Source organism: Pezoporus occidentalis, unplaced genomic scaffold (genome assembly GCF_034315485.1).
Source record: "Pezoporus occidentalis ecotype Australia unplaced genomic scaffold, CSIRO_AGI_Poc_V1 ctg93, whole genome shotgun sequence".
Taxonomy (NCBI): domain Eukaryota; kingdom Metazoa; phylum Chordata; class Aves; order Psittaciformes; family Psittacidae; genus Pezoporus; species Pezoporus occidentalis.
The window spans coordinates 8,910,985-8,926,516 of record NW_026916294.1 but is presented as its reverse complement, the minus strand read 5'-3'; the positions used below and the strand labels follow the sequence as shown (position 1 = coordinate 8,926,516).

The following is a 15,532-nucleotide window of genomic DNA, read 5'->3' as shown; positions in this document are numbered from 1 at the left end:
GGGCGGAGCCGTGCGGCTGCCGCTCGGCGCCTGCTCCGTGTCCGTGAGGCCTCGGAGCCGCTCCGCCCCCGCGGCTCGATGGCGGTGGCGGTGCTGCGGCCGCTGGACGCGCCGCCGGCGGAGCTGGCTCCGGTGACTGCGCTGCTGCTGGCTCCGCCGGCGCTGTGCGCGGCGCTGCGCGGCCGGGGCGGCGGGCTGGTGCTGGCGGTGCGGCCGGCGGGGCGCGGCGGGGCGCAGCCCGTGCTGCTGAGCGCCGTGGCGGTGGAGGCGGGCGGGCGGCGCGGCGCAGAGCTGTGGCTGCGCGGGGCCGTGCTGCGGCGGCTGGGGCTGGCGGCCGGGCGCCCGGTGGCGGTGTGGCCGGTGCGGCACCCGCCGGCGCTGGCCTGGGTGCTGCTGGGGGGCGCGGCGGCGGCGGCGGCGGCGGCGGGGGGACGGGGAGCGGTGCTGGCGCGGCGGGGCGAGGCGCTGCCGGGGCCGGGCCCGGGGTCGGGGCCGGGCCCGCTGGTGCTGGAGGCCCGGCCGGCGCTGCAGGGGTTGCTGGGCAACGCCACGCGCACCGCGCTCGCCCCGGCGCTGCGGGAGCCCCCCGGCGCCCCCTGCCGGTGCCCCGCCGCGCCGCCCCTCGTGTCCCGGTTCGCCGCCGCCGGGCCCGGTGGGGCTGCGGCGGTTGCGCGGCTGCGGGCGGCCCCGGGAGGCTGCGGCGGCGGCGGCGCGGAGGTGTGGGTGAGCCGGCGCGGGCTGCTGGCGCTCGGCCTCTTCCAGGGCGAGTGGGTGCGGGTGGGAGCCGAGGGCGCGGCCCGCGAGCACTTGGCGGCGCTGCTGGCCCGCCCGCCGCCATGGGAGTACCCGCGGGCCGCCCGCCGCAGGCCGGGTGACGGCGCCGCGCTGATGGCCCCCGCGCTGGCCTTCAACATGGGCTGCGACCCCAGTGCCGCCGCGCAGCTCCGCCTAAGGGTGAGCCTCTGCCGGGACACACACACGCAGGACGTGCGGGGCCGGGGCACGGCAGCGGGCTCTCACCGTGCGGCCTTTCCCCTCCGCAGAGGTACGAAAGGTGCAGCGCTACCGACGGGGCAGGCAGCCGGTCCGTGCTGGCCGTGCCGCCCTTCGCCAAGGAGCTGCACCTGCAGATCGTCTGCTCGCCCGCGTACAGCGCCCGGGGAGGGTACGACCGCGTCCTCTACAAGCACTTCAGAACACCCCGGTGAGCTGCGGCGGGGCACGCGTGTCCTCTAGTGCGAGAAGGATGGAGAGGGGCTTTGGACAAGGGCCTGTAGGGACAGGGCAAGGGGGAATGGCTTTAACCTGACAGAGGGGAGATTGAGAGGAGACAGTAGGAAGAAATTCTTCCCTGGCACAGGGTGCCCAGAGAAGCTGTGGCTGCCCCATCCCTGGCAGTGTTCAAGGTCAGGTTGGACACAGGGGCTTGGAGCCACCTGCTCTAGTGGAAGGTGTCCCTGCCCGTGGCAGGGGATTGGAACTGGATGAGCTTTAAGGTCCCTTCCAACCCAAACCAGTCTGAGTCTATGAAAACTTGCTAATGCTTTAAGATTTAAAGTCTTCACTTGCAGATAATGCAGAGTTTTTAGCTCTGGTTACTCTACAAGCCCAGCTGCGTAGTCAAGAACAGGTTAGAAAGTAAGAGACTCTGCTCAGAGAAGTTTATGGTATATGGGGTAGGGGCCTCTTTCACTGGTGAATATCCCTGGGTTTTTTGTAGGCTTGTCCAGGAGGGGGACATCCTGTGTGTTCCAACGTTTGGCTGTGCTGAGTTTCTAGAAGTGAATGCAGACAAATTCCTAAGGTAGGTGGCAACAAACTGTGGCTCTATTACATGGGTACTGCAGAAGAAAAGGCATTGTTCTGTCGTTGAGGCTCTTGAAACAAGACATTCATTCCATTCTGATCTGTCCCTGGAGTTCAGAGTTTATCTGCCCTTCACTTTAGGGGGAAGAAGGGAAGGTTTTTATTGGATTATGGGGAGCTGCAGCCAAGAGGGAAGCCTCCGTTAGCTCACTCAGATAGTCATGGAAGGGAAGAAAGGGGAAAACAGAGAAACTGATGTGGGAAGAGGAATGAAGAGGGAGGGGTGGCCTTGGGACAGCCAGTGCCACTTCAAGAAAGCCAAGAGGAAGTTGGGCTTGTCAGCGTGTGACAAACATGAAGTGTGAATATCGGCCCTCCCATTTCATGTTAGGTTAACTTTCCGTCTGGCCATCAATTCTGCCTGCCTTGGTTGGCTCAGGTGGCTTTGCAGCAGCCCTGGGCCAAACAAATGTCAGAGGAGGGCTGCTTGCAGCAGGATTTGGGTGGTGGCAATGGGAATGCTATAGCTGAGGGAACTGCCACAGGCAGCCGAGGGGTGCGATGCAAAGAACTGCCTTGAGTTGTTCCTGCAGGATACATCTGCAGCTGCTCAGCTCCACTGTGTGCTTTGAAATATAATAGTTCATAGCACTACTACAATGAGTGTTTCCTAGGCTCTTTCTCGAAGGGAGGCAGGACCGTAGGAGGCACAAGTCTTCTGTTTGTGCAAGTTTCCATTCTATATTAGCCATGTAGCAAGCCAGAGAAACCAGCAGAGCTTATGGGACCTAAAGAGCTTGGAACTGTGTGGGTGTGCAAGTGGTGCTCCATTCAGAGGATGGAGAAAACCCTGGAGGAAACCTCTGCAGATCCCTTGATCTGTCCAATGGGATAGCAGTGTGTCCAGGGCAGAATTCTTGTAAGGCTCTCATGGTATTTGGGTGAGTCCCAGTCTGGACCCTCAAGGACTCTGTGCTGTTAGATTTTATACACTGCAGGTGAATGTGGAGTTGTAGTGAAGGAGAGAAAAGGGAATGTCCTGAGCTCTTAGATGCAATACAGACGTACTTGTAGGCTGAAGCCACCAGCAGGAGCTGTTGGCAGTCCTGTTGCTGTCTGGGCAGACAGCACAGCCGGGTCTGTAAAGGATCCATGTGGGTCCTGGGAGGGGGCAGAGGGGGCAAGGGTATCTTTGTTACCTGGTCTTTTCAGCTGTCTTGCTGACAAGTGTATTGTTCCTGCCTTTGGGATCTAGAGCCAGCAATTTAGATGGCTTCATTTTTCTCTCAGGTGGCCAGAGCTTTACTTCAAAGTGAGGAAGATTTTAGGCATGGTGGAAGGCGAGCAGTCTGAGGGTTACCTGGTGGACACTCAGAACACTTCTCTCTATCTGGTAAGACGTCAGTGGAGAGCAGGGAGATCTGAGGCTGAAGTTGCACTATGGATGATAAAGGTGCCTTTGGAGGCTTGTGTCTCCTACCATTGGAAAATGGCATTTCCAGGGCAGACTCTGTCGCTTGATACCTGTCTTTGTGCTGTCTTCCCTTCTCACAGGTGGGCTCAACAACCAGCGCTGTCCCATCTGCCCCAGCCTATAACAACCATGAGTTCTGGAGCAGTTTGTCTCCCGCCGGACTTTCCGATGTTGTGAAGCAGCTCTGTGATGCTCTTCGGCCTCACCTGGGCAATCGGTGAGTCAGAATTCCTTCTGGCAAAGCCTCAGGAGAGCTGGGACCCTGTTGGTCACCGGGAGAACTCCCTCCGTGTTACAGGGCAAGTGCACTGAGCGGGGCCAGCAGCGTTCTCCTCTCGGGGCCGAGCGGCAGTGGGAAGCTGATGGCTGTTAGAGCTGTGTGTAGCTGCCTCAACCTCCACCTCTTCAAGGTAATTTCTCCTCTGGTCAGTTAGTGAGTGGATTCACAACATACAAGGAATTGGGGAAATGTTCTGTAAGTTAGCCATGCCAACACTCCTGCTGCAGCCCTGACATGAGCCTCCCCAGAACCTGCTCCCATGTGCACATAATGCAGAAGGAGATTGAGTGTGCTGAGCTTAGCAGCTTGCTCTGGAATGGATTAGGATTGATGCTGACATTGTTCTCTTTAACTGCTTTTTTCTTTCCAAGTAAAGCCAGAACAGTGGCTCAAGGGGGAAGCTTGACCAGCTGCCGTGCAGCTCTTTTTCTGGGCACGATCCTTAGAGGCGCTGAGCTCTTTAGCAGATGTGCCGTAGCTCTTGGGATCTAGTACAAGCTCACAGAGCCTTCACCGTGCCTTCAGATACATGCATGGAATGTGATTGGGAGCCCTGTGGCACATGGCCTCATGTTTTAGTGTGATAAGCAAGGCTGTAGCTCTGCTTTTGGCCTTGCGTGCTGCTTCTAAAGACTAACACTCTTAGTACTGAAGCCAGAGGTATTTGCTGTCAGTCTTATTGTCCTAGCCCAGCTTTTGCACTCTCCCCTTCTTTTCTCACTTACTGCAATGCTTACATTGCCATTCCACCTTCTCTTCCCTTTGTCTGATTGCTCTGCCTGTTCTAGCACCACATTGTAATGATGATCAGCACTTTTTCGTCCTTTCACCGCCCTTCTGTACTGGCATACAGATACTGCTGCCATTTGGATCTGCTTGCTACAATCCTAACTCCTGTTTTTTAGTAGGAATAGGAGTTCCTGTGCTCTGTGCCCCCATCCTTACCCTTTAGGCCAGCTCTTGAGGTGCTCTCCCTGCTCCAAGCTACCCTTTCTGAGGATAAGGCCAAGGAATCCCAGAGATGGTTTGCCTCTCCCTGCCTTGGCCTTGCAGCACCAGGAGGCAGCACTGCCTGTTTCCAGCAGGGTTCAGGCTGCTGTTCGAGGCTCACCACTCTTCTCCCTTTGGGGTGATTTCATCAACTGTTTGCTTTGCAAACAGCCTCTGGGCCTCCAGCCACCTCTAGCTTCCCCTCTCCTCCCTTCTACCTTCCTCTTGCACTTTGTGCTCGTGCAGCACTGGGTTGAACAGTGTCTCCCTCTCTGCTTTTTGCACTGTTTCTCCAAGGCACCTTGTTCTCCCTGTCTTGGCCTCTTCCATGGCTCTCCCATCCCTTCCAGCTTGGGTTGCTGATCAATGACAGCCACTGTATCACCTTCTTAGGTCCCTTGGCCTCACCTTTTTCAGACAAGACCGTCCTGCCCCCCTCAGGGACAACAAACAGCCATTTTTCAATGCTAAAAAGTCCTCAATGTGTCTACTTTGACTACATCCTGTGTCTCTGGGAAAAATCCCCTCCGATCTCCTTTCAGCTGTGAATTGCCCGTGGAAAGCTTCGTGGAAGCAAACGTTGTCCTGCATCCCCCGCTGCCCGTGTTGCAGCCGCTGCAGCCTGTGTGTTGTGTGTTGTGTCTCGCAGGTCGATTGTGTTAGTTTGTGCAGTGACACCAGTGGAGCCACAGAGGAGAAAGTTCAGCTGGCCTTCACCCAGGCCCAGCAGTATCAGCCGTGTGTGCTCCTGCTCAAAGACATCGAGGTGCTTGGCAGAGACCGGGACAGGCTAGGAGAGGATGCCAGGGTCATTGCCACGCTGAGGCAGCTGCTCCTGGACAGAGACCCAGCACTGAGGTATGCACCCTGCATGTTTGCTGTGGGTATCTGAGGTGATTGTTTGCTCCTGCCATTCCTAGGGCAGCAGTCACCGCTGCAGCAAGGTAACTGATTGCTAATGTGCCCTGTTTTGTTTTTAATCTGGTGGAGTCTTTCCCAGGTTTGCTTTGTTTGCTTCAGAGGGCCCTTGTTCCAGCTCGGTGACAGAGAGAATCGGGAAGCTCTGTTGGCTGAAGCTGGTTTCTGAGTTGTTGAATGAGGCATGGCAAGGGTCACGGGGACCTCAGAAGGGAGCTGGACCCTGGGGGAGTCTTGAGGCTGATGACAAGTACCAGGGTTCAGGGAGGGAAACATCAAGTGAAGAAATAAGATGTCACTTGAAGGGCCTTTACTTGGAGCTAGAGCTCACAAAGCAGTTCAAAGGCAAGCTGGAGGAGAGTGGCTGCAAGCCAGCTTGGCCAGTATGTATGCATTTCTTGGAGGAAAGGGTAGCCAGTGGGGAGGGACTCATGTGATGGCAGTGTAAGAGGGAAGCTTCCATAGAGCTGAGGCTGTCCCCCTTCTCTCAACAGCCACCCTGTCCTGGTGATTGGCACAACCTGCAAGCCCCAGGATGTTCCTACAGATGTGCAGACTGCTTTCCTTCATGAGGTGAAAATCGAAGCCCCTTCAGAAGAGCAGAGGAGGTCAATGCTGAGCATGCTGACTGCCAGTCTGCCTCTGGGCAAGGAAGTGAGCCTGTCCAAGCTGGCCCGCAGGACTGCCGTGAGTGAAACCACAGCAGCATGTGGAGGTGGGCAGGCCAGGGGTGCTGGGCCGACCTCCCCCACCTGGCCATGGAGAAGGGGAGCAATTCCCACAGCCCTATCTGTTATCCACAGTGGATAACACTGGTCTGCAGACATCTGCAAAAAGCTGGAGCCTTTAACCAGGGCACAGAAGCTCCTGCAAGGAATCTTTCCCCCTACACCTTTTATGGCGTAGCTGGAGCTGTGGTCAGGGACTGAACTGATGCTGTTTGTTTCTGCATTCGCAGGGCTTTGTGCTGGGAGATTTCTGTGCCTTGTTGTCCCACAGCAGCCGGGCTGCTTGTACCCGCATCCAGGCCTTGAGGTAGAGCAGGCAACAGGGCAGGACGCAGGGGAAGGCAAGGGCTGCAGCCAGTCTGATAATGACAGGGGCAGAGCCTGATAACTTCGCTTCTCTTTGCTGACAGCTTTCCAGGTGGACTGAGTGAGGAAGTGGAGAGGGATTTCTGCACTGCTGGGTTCCCGGTGCTCGAGGAGGATTTCAGCGTTGCGCTGGACCAGCTGCATGATGCCCATTCCCAGGCAGTGGGAGCCCCAAAGGTAGGATGTTGAGCAGAGGAATGGGGGTTGGTTCTCCAGAGCTGTATTGTCATAGAATCCCAGACTGGTTTGGGTTGGAAGAGACCTTAAAGCTCATCCAGTTCCAGCCTCCTGCCACAGGCAGGGACACCTTCCACTAGAGGAGGGTGCTCCAGCCCCATCCAACCTGGCCTTGAACACTGCCAGGGATGGGGCAGCCACAGCTTCTCTGGGCACCCTGTGCCAGGGCCTCAGCACCCTCACAGGGAAGAATTTCTCCTTAATGTCTCATCTCAATCTCCCCTCTGTCAGGTTAAAGGCATTGCTCAAGGTACCTTTCACAGACCTCAGCAGATGATGGGGCTGTGTTCTGGCACATTACTTCCTGCAGTGTCCTTCCATGTATTCCCCCAGCCTTGAGTGAGGAACAGTTCCACCCTGGCCTTTCCCCCAGTAGCGCTGTTCACCTTCTTGGCTTTGAATTTGGGCAGTGGTCTCTAGTTGGAGACTGCTGGATTGGCTAGTGCCATAGGGGTGCAGCTGAGTAGCTGTGGGCTGGCTGCCTCACTCAGGTCTCTCCAGCCACCTGGCACAATGGATCAGAGAGGCTGGGACACAAGCAGGTGAGGGAGCTCCCCACATGCGTGAGAAGCCTTATCCTTAATCCCTTGGCCTTGGCCACTGCTTGAGCTGGGGTGAGCTTTTCTGACAGCCAGGCAATTTGAAGAACTTCAGGGTTCTTAGGGAAAGGGACATGGAGTGTCAGAGAAAAGCAGCTTCTGGGGAGGAGCATGATCTGCCTCTGGCAGCTCAGCACGCAGGGGAAGAGCACTTGGGGAGGCTGTTTTTGCTGGGTAACGTGGTGCTGGGATCAAGCAAAATGATCACAGCTTTCCCATGCCCTTGAGTGCGAATGGCAGCACAGGGCAGGAAATGCTGGCCTTGGAGGAGTTATTCTGGTGCCTTCCCTGACTGCCCGCTTGCAGTCCTGCCCTAGCAAGGTGTCATCATCCAGGTGCTACTCTGGGACTTCATTCATTCATCCCATTACTGAGAGACTGAAACGAGCTCTGCTTTGAGGCGTGTTTGCAAAGTTTGCTGTAAGGCCAACAGTAACCCCAGAGCATGCTGGGCAGCGAGCTCTGTGTGTAAGCGTGAGCTCATTCTGTTTGCATTTTACAGTCCTTTATCTATTCCTTAGTAACTGGCTGTGGTTCAGGAAGGCTCTTAGCAGACCTGGATGCTCTCAACACACGTAACTCTTGATTCCCTGCTTGCATTTTCTGGTTAGTCACACATCTGTTTGCAGGCACAGCTTGAGCCTCCTGGAGAGAGCCACTTTCAGTCCTCCAGTTGCTGGCAGTGGCTGCAGCATGGCCTAGGCTTATGATGTTCCCTGAAAATAACTCTGCTGCAGTTTTCCAGCTCTTACAGGCTTTTTGTAGCAGGGCAGTATAGTCAGGAGCGCAGGGGCGAAGGCAGCTCTCCCATTCACCAGCACTGAGGAATGAGGGCCTGTGACCTTTTGCTTTCAACCCTTTTTTCCACTGGGAATCCTTATCTTGCCTGACCTGATTTTCCTGGTGGACTTGCTGGACAGCTGGAGGAACAGCACGAGATGGCATCACCTCAAGCAGGGAAGGAACGAGAGCCGAATTGGCTGAGGAGGGGGGAAAGAATTTTCCTCCAGCCTATTTTTATGCTCCCCATTTGTGCTGGCGCCTGTTCCCCACCCAGCCAGCAGCTGGGGGAACAGTGCCGGGGCTTTGCTTTCTCTGCACGTTCCCAGGAGAGCTGCTGTGACTCTCATGGGATCTGTCGTGTCAGACTGTGGCATTCCTGCTATTTCTAAAGCCGGGAGCAGAGCAGCAGCATCCTCAGTTGTGCTCAGCACAAGTGGTGGGACTCCCCCCTCTCAAGCTGGCTGTCTTTCCTCTCTTCTCAGTGATCTCCTGCATGTTTGCAGTTGACCCCATCCTATCTATTTCTTGCAAGCATTCGTGGACTTTGTTCTTGCATCCCTCCCTTTCAAAAGCAGATGGTTTTCTGTACAGCATCCTCCAGGGTGTCTGTCTCTCACATCCTCCTTCACATGACAGAGGTCCTGCTAGCCCAGGCTTTGTCACTCTGGTGTGAAGCCCTTGCACAGTCTCACTGCCCTCGGGGACAAAGCACCCTGAACACAAGTAGCTCATAATCAATAGGTCTGGGTTTCATTTCCCCCCTCTTCTTATTTTTGCCTTCCCCCATGTGTCCCAAGGCCTGCCTGCAGCAGGGCTCTCCCCACAAGGCTGCAGGCAGCCCTGGCAGATACTTTCCCCAGGGTATTTTTGCTGACAGGCACTAAGAGGTACAACAGAGGCTTGGGGATGAGGCAGCACGCAGTGAGCACAGCTTACCTGGGACACAGGCAGTTTGTTTTCCCCATTGCCTAGCTCAGGAGAGGGGAAATGTGGGTGCTGATAGCACGAGAGGGAGCGCAGGGGGATTCCACAGCTGATGGCACAAGAAGCTGATGGCTGGTACCCTGCTGGAGCAGGGGCTCCCCAGGCACACTGACAAGAGGGCCACCCTCCCCTCTCTTGGCAGATCCCCTCTGTGTCCTGGCAGGATGTTGGCGGGCTCCAGGAGGTGAAGAAGGAGATCCTGGACACTATCCAGTTGCCCCTGGAGCACCCGGAGCTGCTGTCACTGGGTCTGTGCCGCTCTGGGCTGCTGCTCTACGGGCCTCCAGGGACAGGGAAAACCTTGTTGGCAAAAGCTGTGGCAACCACGTGCACCATGACGTTCCTTAGGTGAAGAGTGGGGCGTCGCAGAGCGGGACTGGCTTTCTCCTGGCAGAGGATAGGCATCCTCTAACTGGCTCCCTCTTCTCCCTGCCCCACAGTGTGAAAGGGCCAGAGCTCATCAACATGTACGTCGGGCAGAGCGAGGAGAACGTGCGTAACGGTGAGGAGATGCATCCTGCTCCTGCGTGCGGGAGGATGGGGCTTTCCTGGGGTGCTGGAGGGGAGGAGGTAGTGCTTAAACCCCTCAGCAAGGGTGCGAACCCAACAGTCTTCTACAGTCTGTTCCCTGCCTTGCTGCAGCTTTCCTGCTCTCTCTGCTCCTGTTGCTCTTGTCCCTGGTGTTCCTGATGGGATGGCAGCCCCTCAGAGACAGCCGAGCCTCAGGGCCCATGGTGCTGGGTGCTGCCGGTCCCTGCTCCCACTGAACCCTCCAGTCAGTAGCAGTTGGGGATGGGGAGGCAGTGGGCAGCTGGTTTCCATCCACAGCTCTTCCCTGCTGGGGGTGTAGCAGGTTCTGTTGCCATTGACTGCTCCTCCAGGACTTTCTCACCTTCCCTGCTGTCTTCTCACAGTGTTTGCCAGAGCCAGGGCAGCTGCCCCCTGCATCATCTTCTTTGATGAGCTGGATTCCCTGGCCCCCAGTCGTGGGAGGAGTGGAGATTCGGGGGGTGTCATGGACAGGTGAGTGAGCACCGTGCATCCTTGGCAGAGTGTGTACCTGCCTCAGTTGGAGGGATGCATGGGGCTGCCCTGTAAGGCAGAGTCTATCCCAAGTGTCTTTCTCCACTTTTCCCCCCTCCCTGCTCCCTTCCAGCCCCTCTGCATGGCCTGTCTGCTCTCTCTGGACGTTAGTACTGCTGTTTGCACTGCTGGACATTCCCAATTGCCCAAGCTTGTTGTGCAAATATATGGTCAGACAAAGTCTCTTTCAGCTGCTTCTGTGGCTGCCAACTGCTCCCTTTGGCCTCTCCAAGGACATGTTCTGCACCCTGTTGTGCTCTCCTGTTTGCTGCTGTTTCCCTGCAGTGGGAAACCTTTCAGCTGCCCCTCTAGAAGCAAAGCATGTACAGTGTGGAGATACCCAGAAATGGGGTTGTTTCTCCCAGGCCTCTTCTGCTGAGCCATTAGTCCCCATGCAGTCCTCCTCTCCATCCTTGAGGGGTTCTGCAGGGTTTTCCAGTGACACCATGTGTCCCCAGTGTCCTGTCTTCTCACACACAAACCAGCAGCTCTGCGAGGGGCTGGGAATAGTGCTGTTGGTCACTTCAGGTGATCCCAGGACCTGGTAGAGATATCCCTGTTCCAGGAGGTGTGTGCAGCACTCAAGTACTGTCCTGCCAGACCAGCTTAAGCGCTGTGCCTGCAGAGCTGGGTCTGCTGTTCACTGCCCTGAGGACTGTTCAGCAGCATCACTGCCCTGCCAGGGTGTCCCCAGGGTGACAGTGGGTGACTTACCAAAGTTGTGTGCATCCCGTCTTGCTCCCTGCAGAGTTGTCTCGCAGCTCCTGGCTGAGCTTGATGGCCTTCATTCCACCAGAGAGGTGTTTGTCATTGGAGCTACCAACAGGCCTGACCTCTTGGACGCAGCTCTGCTCCGGCCGGGCAGGTACGGTGCATCCCATCCTGCCTCCAGGTAGCTCCCTGGAGCTTCTCAGGCAGCAATGGGCTGGACTGTGTCCCCACCATGTTCCCTCCAAAGAGGCTGTTGCTAAAGCTCCCTGAGCCTGGCTTGGTGGGGGATACGAAGCCACCAAGAGGAGGCCAAGTGCCCATGGCTGTAGCAGCAGCAGCACAAGATACCTCTGCTTGTCATCCCCCACCGCTCTGCTTACTGCCTCAGCAGCACAGCAGGGCAAGAAGGGACCTGCTGTAGCATCGAACTGGTGGGAGCAATTGGTCCCCCCCAGCCTGGTCCTCGTGCCTGTGGCTTGCCACGGTGGGACAGGACTTTGTATGTGCTGTTGCTGGACCTCATGGGGTTCCTGTCAGCCCATTTCTCCAGCTGCCTCGGTCCCTCTGAAGAGCAGCGTTGCCTTCCAGCACACCAGCTGCTGCCCCCCTCCCAGGCTTTGTATCATCCATGAACTTGAGAGCAAAAGGAGCTGCTTCAGGGCCACCTTCAGTTCCTGGTGCCCCAGGGGCAGGTTGGTCTTGGCCTGTTCTCAGCTGTCTCTCCTCTCTGCTGGCAGGTTTGACAAACTGGTCTACGTGGGCATCAGTGAAGACCGGGAGTCGCAGCTGCAGGTGCTGAGCGCCGTCACCAGGAAGTGAGTAACCCCGGGCTCTTGCAGCAGCCTCCTGCCACCCACAGTGGGTCACAGCCTGCTTTTGGGGTTCATGTGTGGTGTGCTCCAGCTTGGCTTCGTGTCTGAGCCCCGGAGAGCACCTGAGGCACTGGCCAGCAGGGAGGGGAAGAAAATGGGACAGATTCCTAAGCACAGCTGGGGCTGGGTTTCCTATCAGATGTCTGAGGTGGCTGTCAGTGGAGGCGTTGGCAGGGTTCTCCAGCCACCGTGCACATGCAGAATCACAGAACCAGCTGGGTTGGAAAAGCCCTTCAAGGTCACCCAGTCCAACCGTGCCCCAGCACTGCCAAGGCCACCACTGACCCATGACACTGAGGGCCTCATCTACACGGTGTGTGAATGCTTCCAGGGATGGTGATTCCAGCACTGCCCTGGGCAGCCTGTTCCAATGCCTGACTGCCCTTTGGGGAAGGAACTGTTCCCAATATCCAGCCTAAACCTCCCCTGGTGCAGCTTGAGGCCATTTCCTCTTGTCCCATCCCTTGTTCCTTGGGAGCAGAGCCCAGCCTCCTCCTGGCTCCATCCTCCTGTCAGGTAGTTCTCGTTGAGGACCTCAGCCAGATCCCAACAGCGTGATGATACTGCAGTGCAGCAGCATGGCAGGAAGCTCCCATTTGCTTCCTGCAAGAGCCACCCTATCACATCTCCTACTGTTTGCAGGTCTAGGGGTGAAGGCCGCTCCGTTTATCTCATTGCCTTTCCTCCTGTGATACCCGGGGGTCTCCAGCCTGTGCTCTGTGTGCCTTTCCCAACACCGGTGGTGTGGGATCCCCCACAGCTATAGCATAGCTGTGATCACTGCTGCTTTTGAGGGTGAGCTCACAGGAGACAAGAGCTTGGGCTGGCTGTAAGCATCCCTTCACCCCAGTGCTGGCTTTCGTGCCCTGCAGCACCGTGCTGGTGCTGAAGGAGGCTGACTGTCTGCAGCGTGGCCCTGATAGGATGCTGTGGTGTTACAGTGGCTCGTGCAGTCTCTCATTAACCACGTTCATGTCCAGCCCTGGCTGTAGGCTGTTCCCAGGCATGTGGAGCACTCGGTGTCTCCTGAGTGAAAACCCAAAGTCGCCTTTGATCCTGCTTAGCAGGACACAGGACCTTGCTGCAGGGGTGCTCCATCGGGAAGTGACTGCATTTAGAAAGCAAACACAACCCCCTTTGATTTCTTTGGAGCACGCAGAGGCTGCGGGACACGGGGCCCAGTCATGCTGGCTGCTGTATCATAGAATGGTTTGGGTTGGAGAGGACCTCAGGATCATCCAGTTCCAACCCCATCATGTGTCTTTCCTGGTCTGGTGTTTGTTCTGTGGCTCTTACACCTGCAGTTCTCTCTCGTGGCAGGTTTCAACTGGATCCCTCTGTGAATCTCACCACGGTCCTAGAAAGATGCCCAGCTCAGCTGACGGGAGCAGACATCTACGCCCTGTGCTCAGATGCCATGATGTGCGCTGTCAAACGCAAGGTGGAATGGATCGAGGAAGGTGGGAGCCCGGCCCCTGCCTGTCCCACATGGGGTGAAGGGACCAGTTACCACTGCTGGCAACTGGGCTGTGCCTCGATGTCTTTGGGACCGTGTCTGAATGCTTGGCTCTGGGTTACTGCAGCAGTTTAGTCACAGAATTACAGGCTCGTTTGGAAGGGACCTTAAAGCTCATCCAGTTCCAACCCCTGCCACAGGCAAGGACACCTTCCACTAGACCAGGTTGCTCCAAGCCCCATCCAACCTGGCCTTGAACACTGCCAGGGATGGGGCAGCCACAGCTTCTGTGGGCACCCTGTGCCAGAGCCTCAGCACCCTCACAGGGAAGAATTTCTTCCTAATGTCTCATCTCAATCTCCCCTCTGTCAGGTTAAAGCCATTCCCCCTTGTCCTGTCCCTACAGGCCCTTGTCAGAAGCCCCTCTCCAGCATTCTTGTTGGCCCCTTTAGGCACTGGAAGCTGCTCTAAGCTCTCCCCTTCAGGAGCCTTCTCTTCTCCAGGCTGAACCAGCCCAGCTCTCTCAGCCTGGCTCCAGAGCAGAGCTGCTCCAGCCCTCGCAGCATCTCCATGGCCTCCTCTTGTTTTGCTCCAACAGCTCCAAGTCCCTCTTGTGTTGTTGCCCCAGAGATGGACACAGGACTGCGGGGGGGGGGGGTCTCACCAGAGCGGAGCAGAGGGGCAGATGGATCATCATTACCTCCAGTCCTTGGCCTCAGGGGGAGGTTTTCCTTCCAGTCTGCTGGCTGGAGAGGGGGCTGTTGGATCTTGCTGTCTTACCCCCATGCCTGTCTCAGCCTCTTCCTGTCCTCTCTCCCGCAGGGCTGGATACTGAGAGTTCTGCTCTGATCCTGACCATGGATGACTTCCTGCAGGCTGCTGGAAGGTTGCAGCCGTCGGTCTCTGAGCAGGAGCTGCTCAGGTACAGACTCATCCAGCAGAAGTTTGCTGCCTGCTGATGCTCAGCAGAGCTGGGACTGGAGTGATGGGCACAGCGTGTGAAGGGGTGCTAGGGAACGGGCACAGGCACCTGCCTGCCTTTCTCTGGTGGATCCTGGGCCCCTTCTTTGGAGCTTGATTGGAAATAGGGGCTCTGCAGCAGTCCCTTGCCTCTCAGAGCACTGTGTGGCTGCTGGAAGCACTCTGGGGCCATTCCCCCCCAGGGTGGAAGCTCAGTCTCATGGTTGTGGGCGCTACAGGAGTGTCTCACGGGTGACAGAGCATTGGCGAGGGAGCAAAGCCCAAACTGCCCCTGGTTTGGCAGCAGGAGTGGGACTGGAGGGAGTTGCTTGTTGGGGTGTCAGCCCCCAGTGAGGGGTGCTGGCTGGAGGGCAGCAGGGCACAGGACACTGCTGTGGCAGCTGGCCTGGCCTCAGCACGGGCTCTCAATAAATACAGCGGTTTGGCACTGGGTGTTCAGCGCCTGGCCTCAGACCTTAGGTCTTTGCTTGCTGGTGGGGTCTGTGGGTCTGGGAAGGTCCCTGTGAGCCCCTGGGCTTATTGGGTGTTGTAGAGGAGCCACTGTCCTGCAGGTCTAGGGGAGCACAGCTGCAAACCAGGCTGAGGCCAGCCCCCGGAATGCCTGGAGCCCACGGGAGGTGGGGAGAGGCTGAGGAAGTGGGTTTTCTAATCCAGGAGCTGAGCATCCTCTCGGGTAGCCCAGCTCTTCTTGGAGGTGCTGGGTGAGAGCAGACATGGAGGCAAACGGCAGCAAGCAAAATTCCCGCTGGGTACTAGGAAAAAACATCACTGGAGAGGCAGGGTTCTGGCCTTGGAAATACCCCTTGGCTGGAGCTGCACTGGCTTCTGCTGGGAGCCAGACCCCTTTAGCAGCCCTGTCCCACCTCCTCCCGCAGCCCGCATGTGCCACATCACTGTTCCTGTGCCGTGTGTGCAGCCACGCTGGCCAGCAGCTGCCCCTGCAGCATCCCTGCAGCTGCTGGTGGGGCTTGGGGGCAGCTCTACCTTAAACCCTGGCCCCGGGGTTGTTACAGCGAGGTTTTACCACTGCTGCATACACCAAGGCTGCAGCAGCCGCATCCCTGCGCCGAGCATGGCTGTCCAGGACCACCTCCCCACCCCGCAGGACTGGTTCTCCAGGTGTTCCGTGCATGAGGACCCAGCGCCCTGCTGCTCCGGCACCTGAGCGTGTTGAGGCAGAGCTGTCCCTGACCACAACGCGCTGCTAGACCTGGCCACCACCTCTTCCCCAGGGCGGGCAGGAGGGAGCTGCAGCCGCAGCAAA

General features: G+C 57.4%; 1 protein-coding gene across 1 annotated transcript; it reads left to right on the top strand.

Moving 5' to 3' along the window:
• Nucleotides 1-78: 78 nt before the first annotated feature.
• On the top strand, nucleotides 79-14,337 carry PEX6 (peroxisomal biogenesis factor 6). The gene is made up of 17 exons (XM_062605921.1): nucleotides 79-954; nucleotides 1,044-1,204; nucleotides 1,721-1,804; nucleotides 3,097-3,199; nucleotides 3,361-3,497; nucleotides 3,579-3,690; nucleotides 5,200-5,408; nucleotides 5,963-6,155; nucleotides 6,427-6,503; nucleotides 6,607-6,739; nucleotides 9,308-9,513; nucleotides 9,606-9,667; nucleotides 10,080-10,188; nucleotides 10,997-11,113; nucleotides 11,697-11,774; nucleotides 13,152-13,291; nucleotides 14,110-14,337. Exons 1-17 carry the CDS (start codon nucleotides 79-81, stop codon nucleotides 14,244-14,246), a joined length of 2,934 nt encoding a protein of 977 aa, XP_062461905.1. The 3' UTR covers nucleotides 14,247-14,337.
• Nucleotides 14,338-15,532: the final 1,195 nt, after the last annotated feature.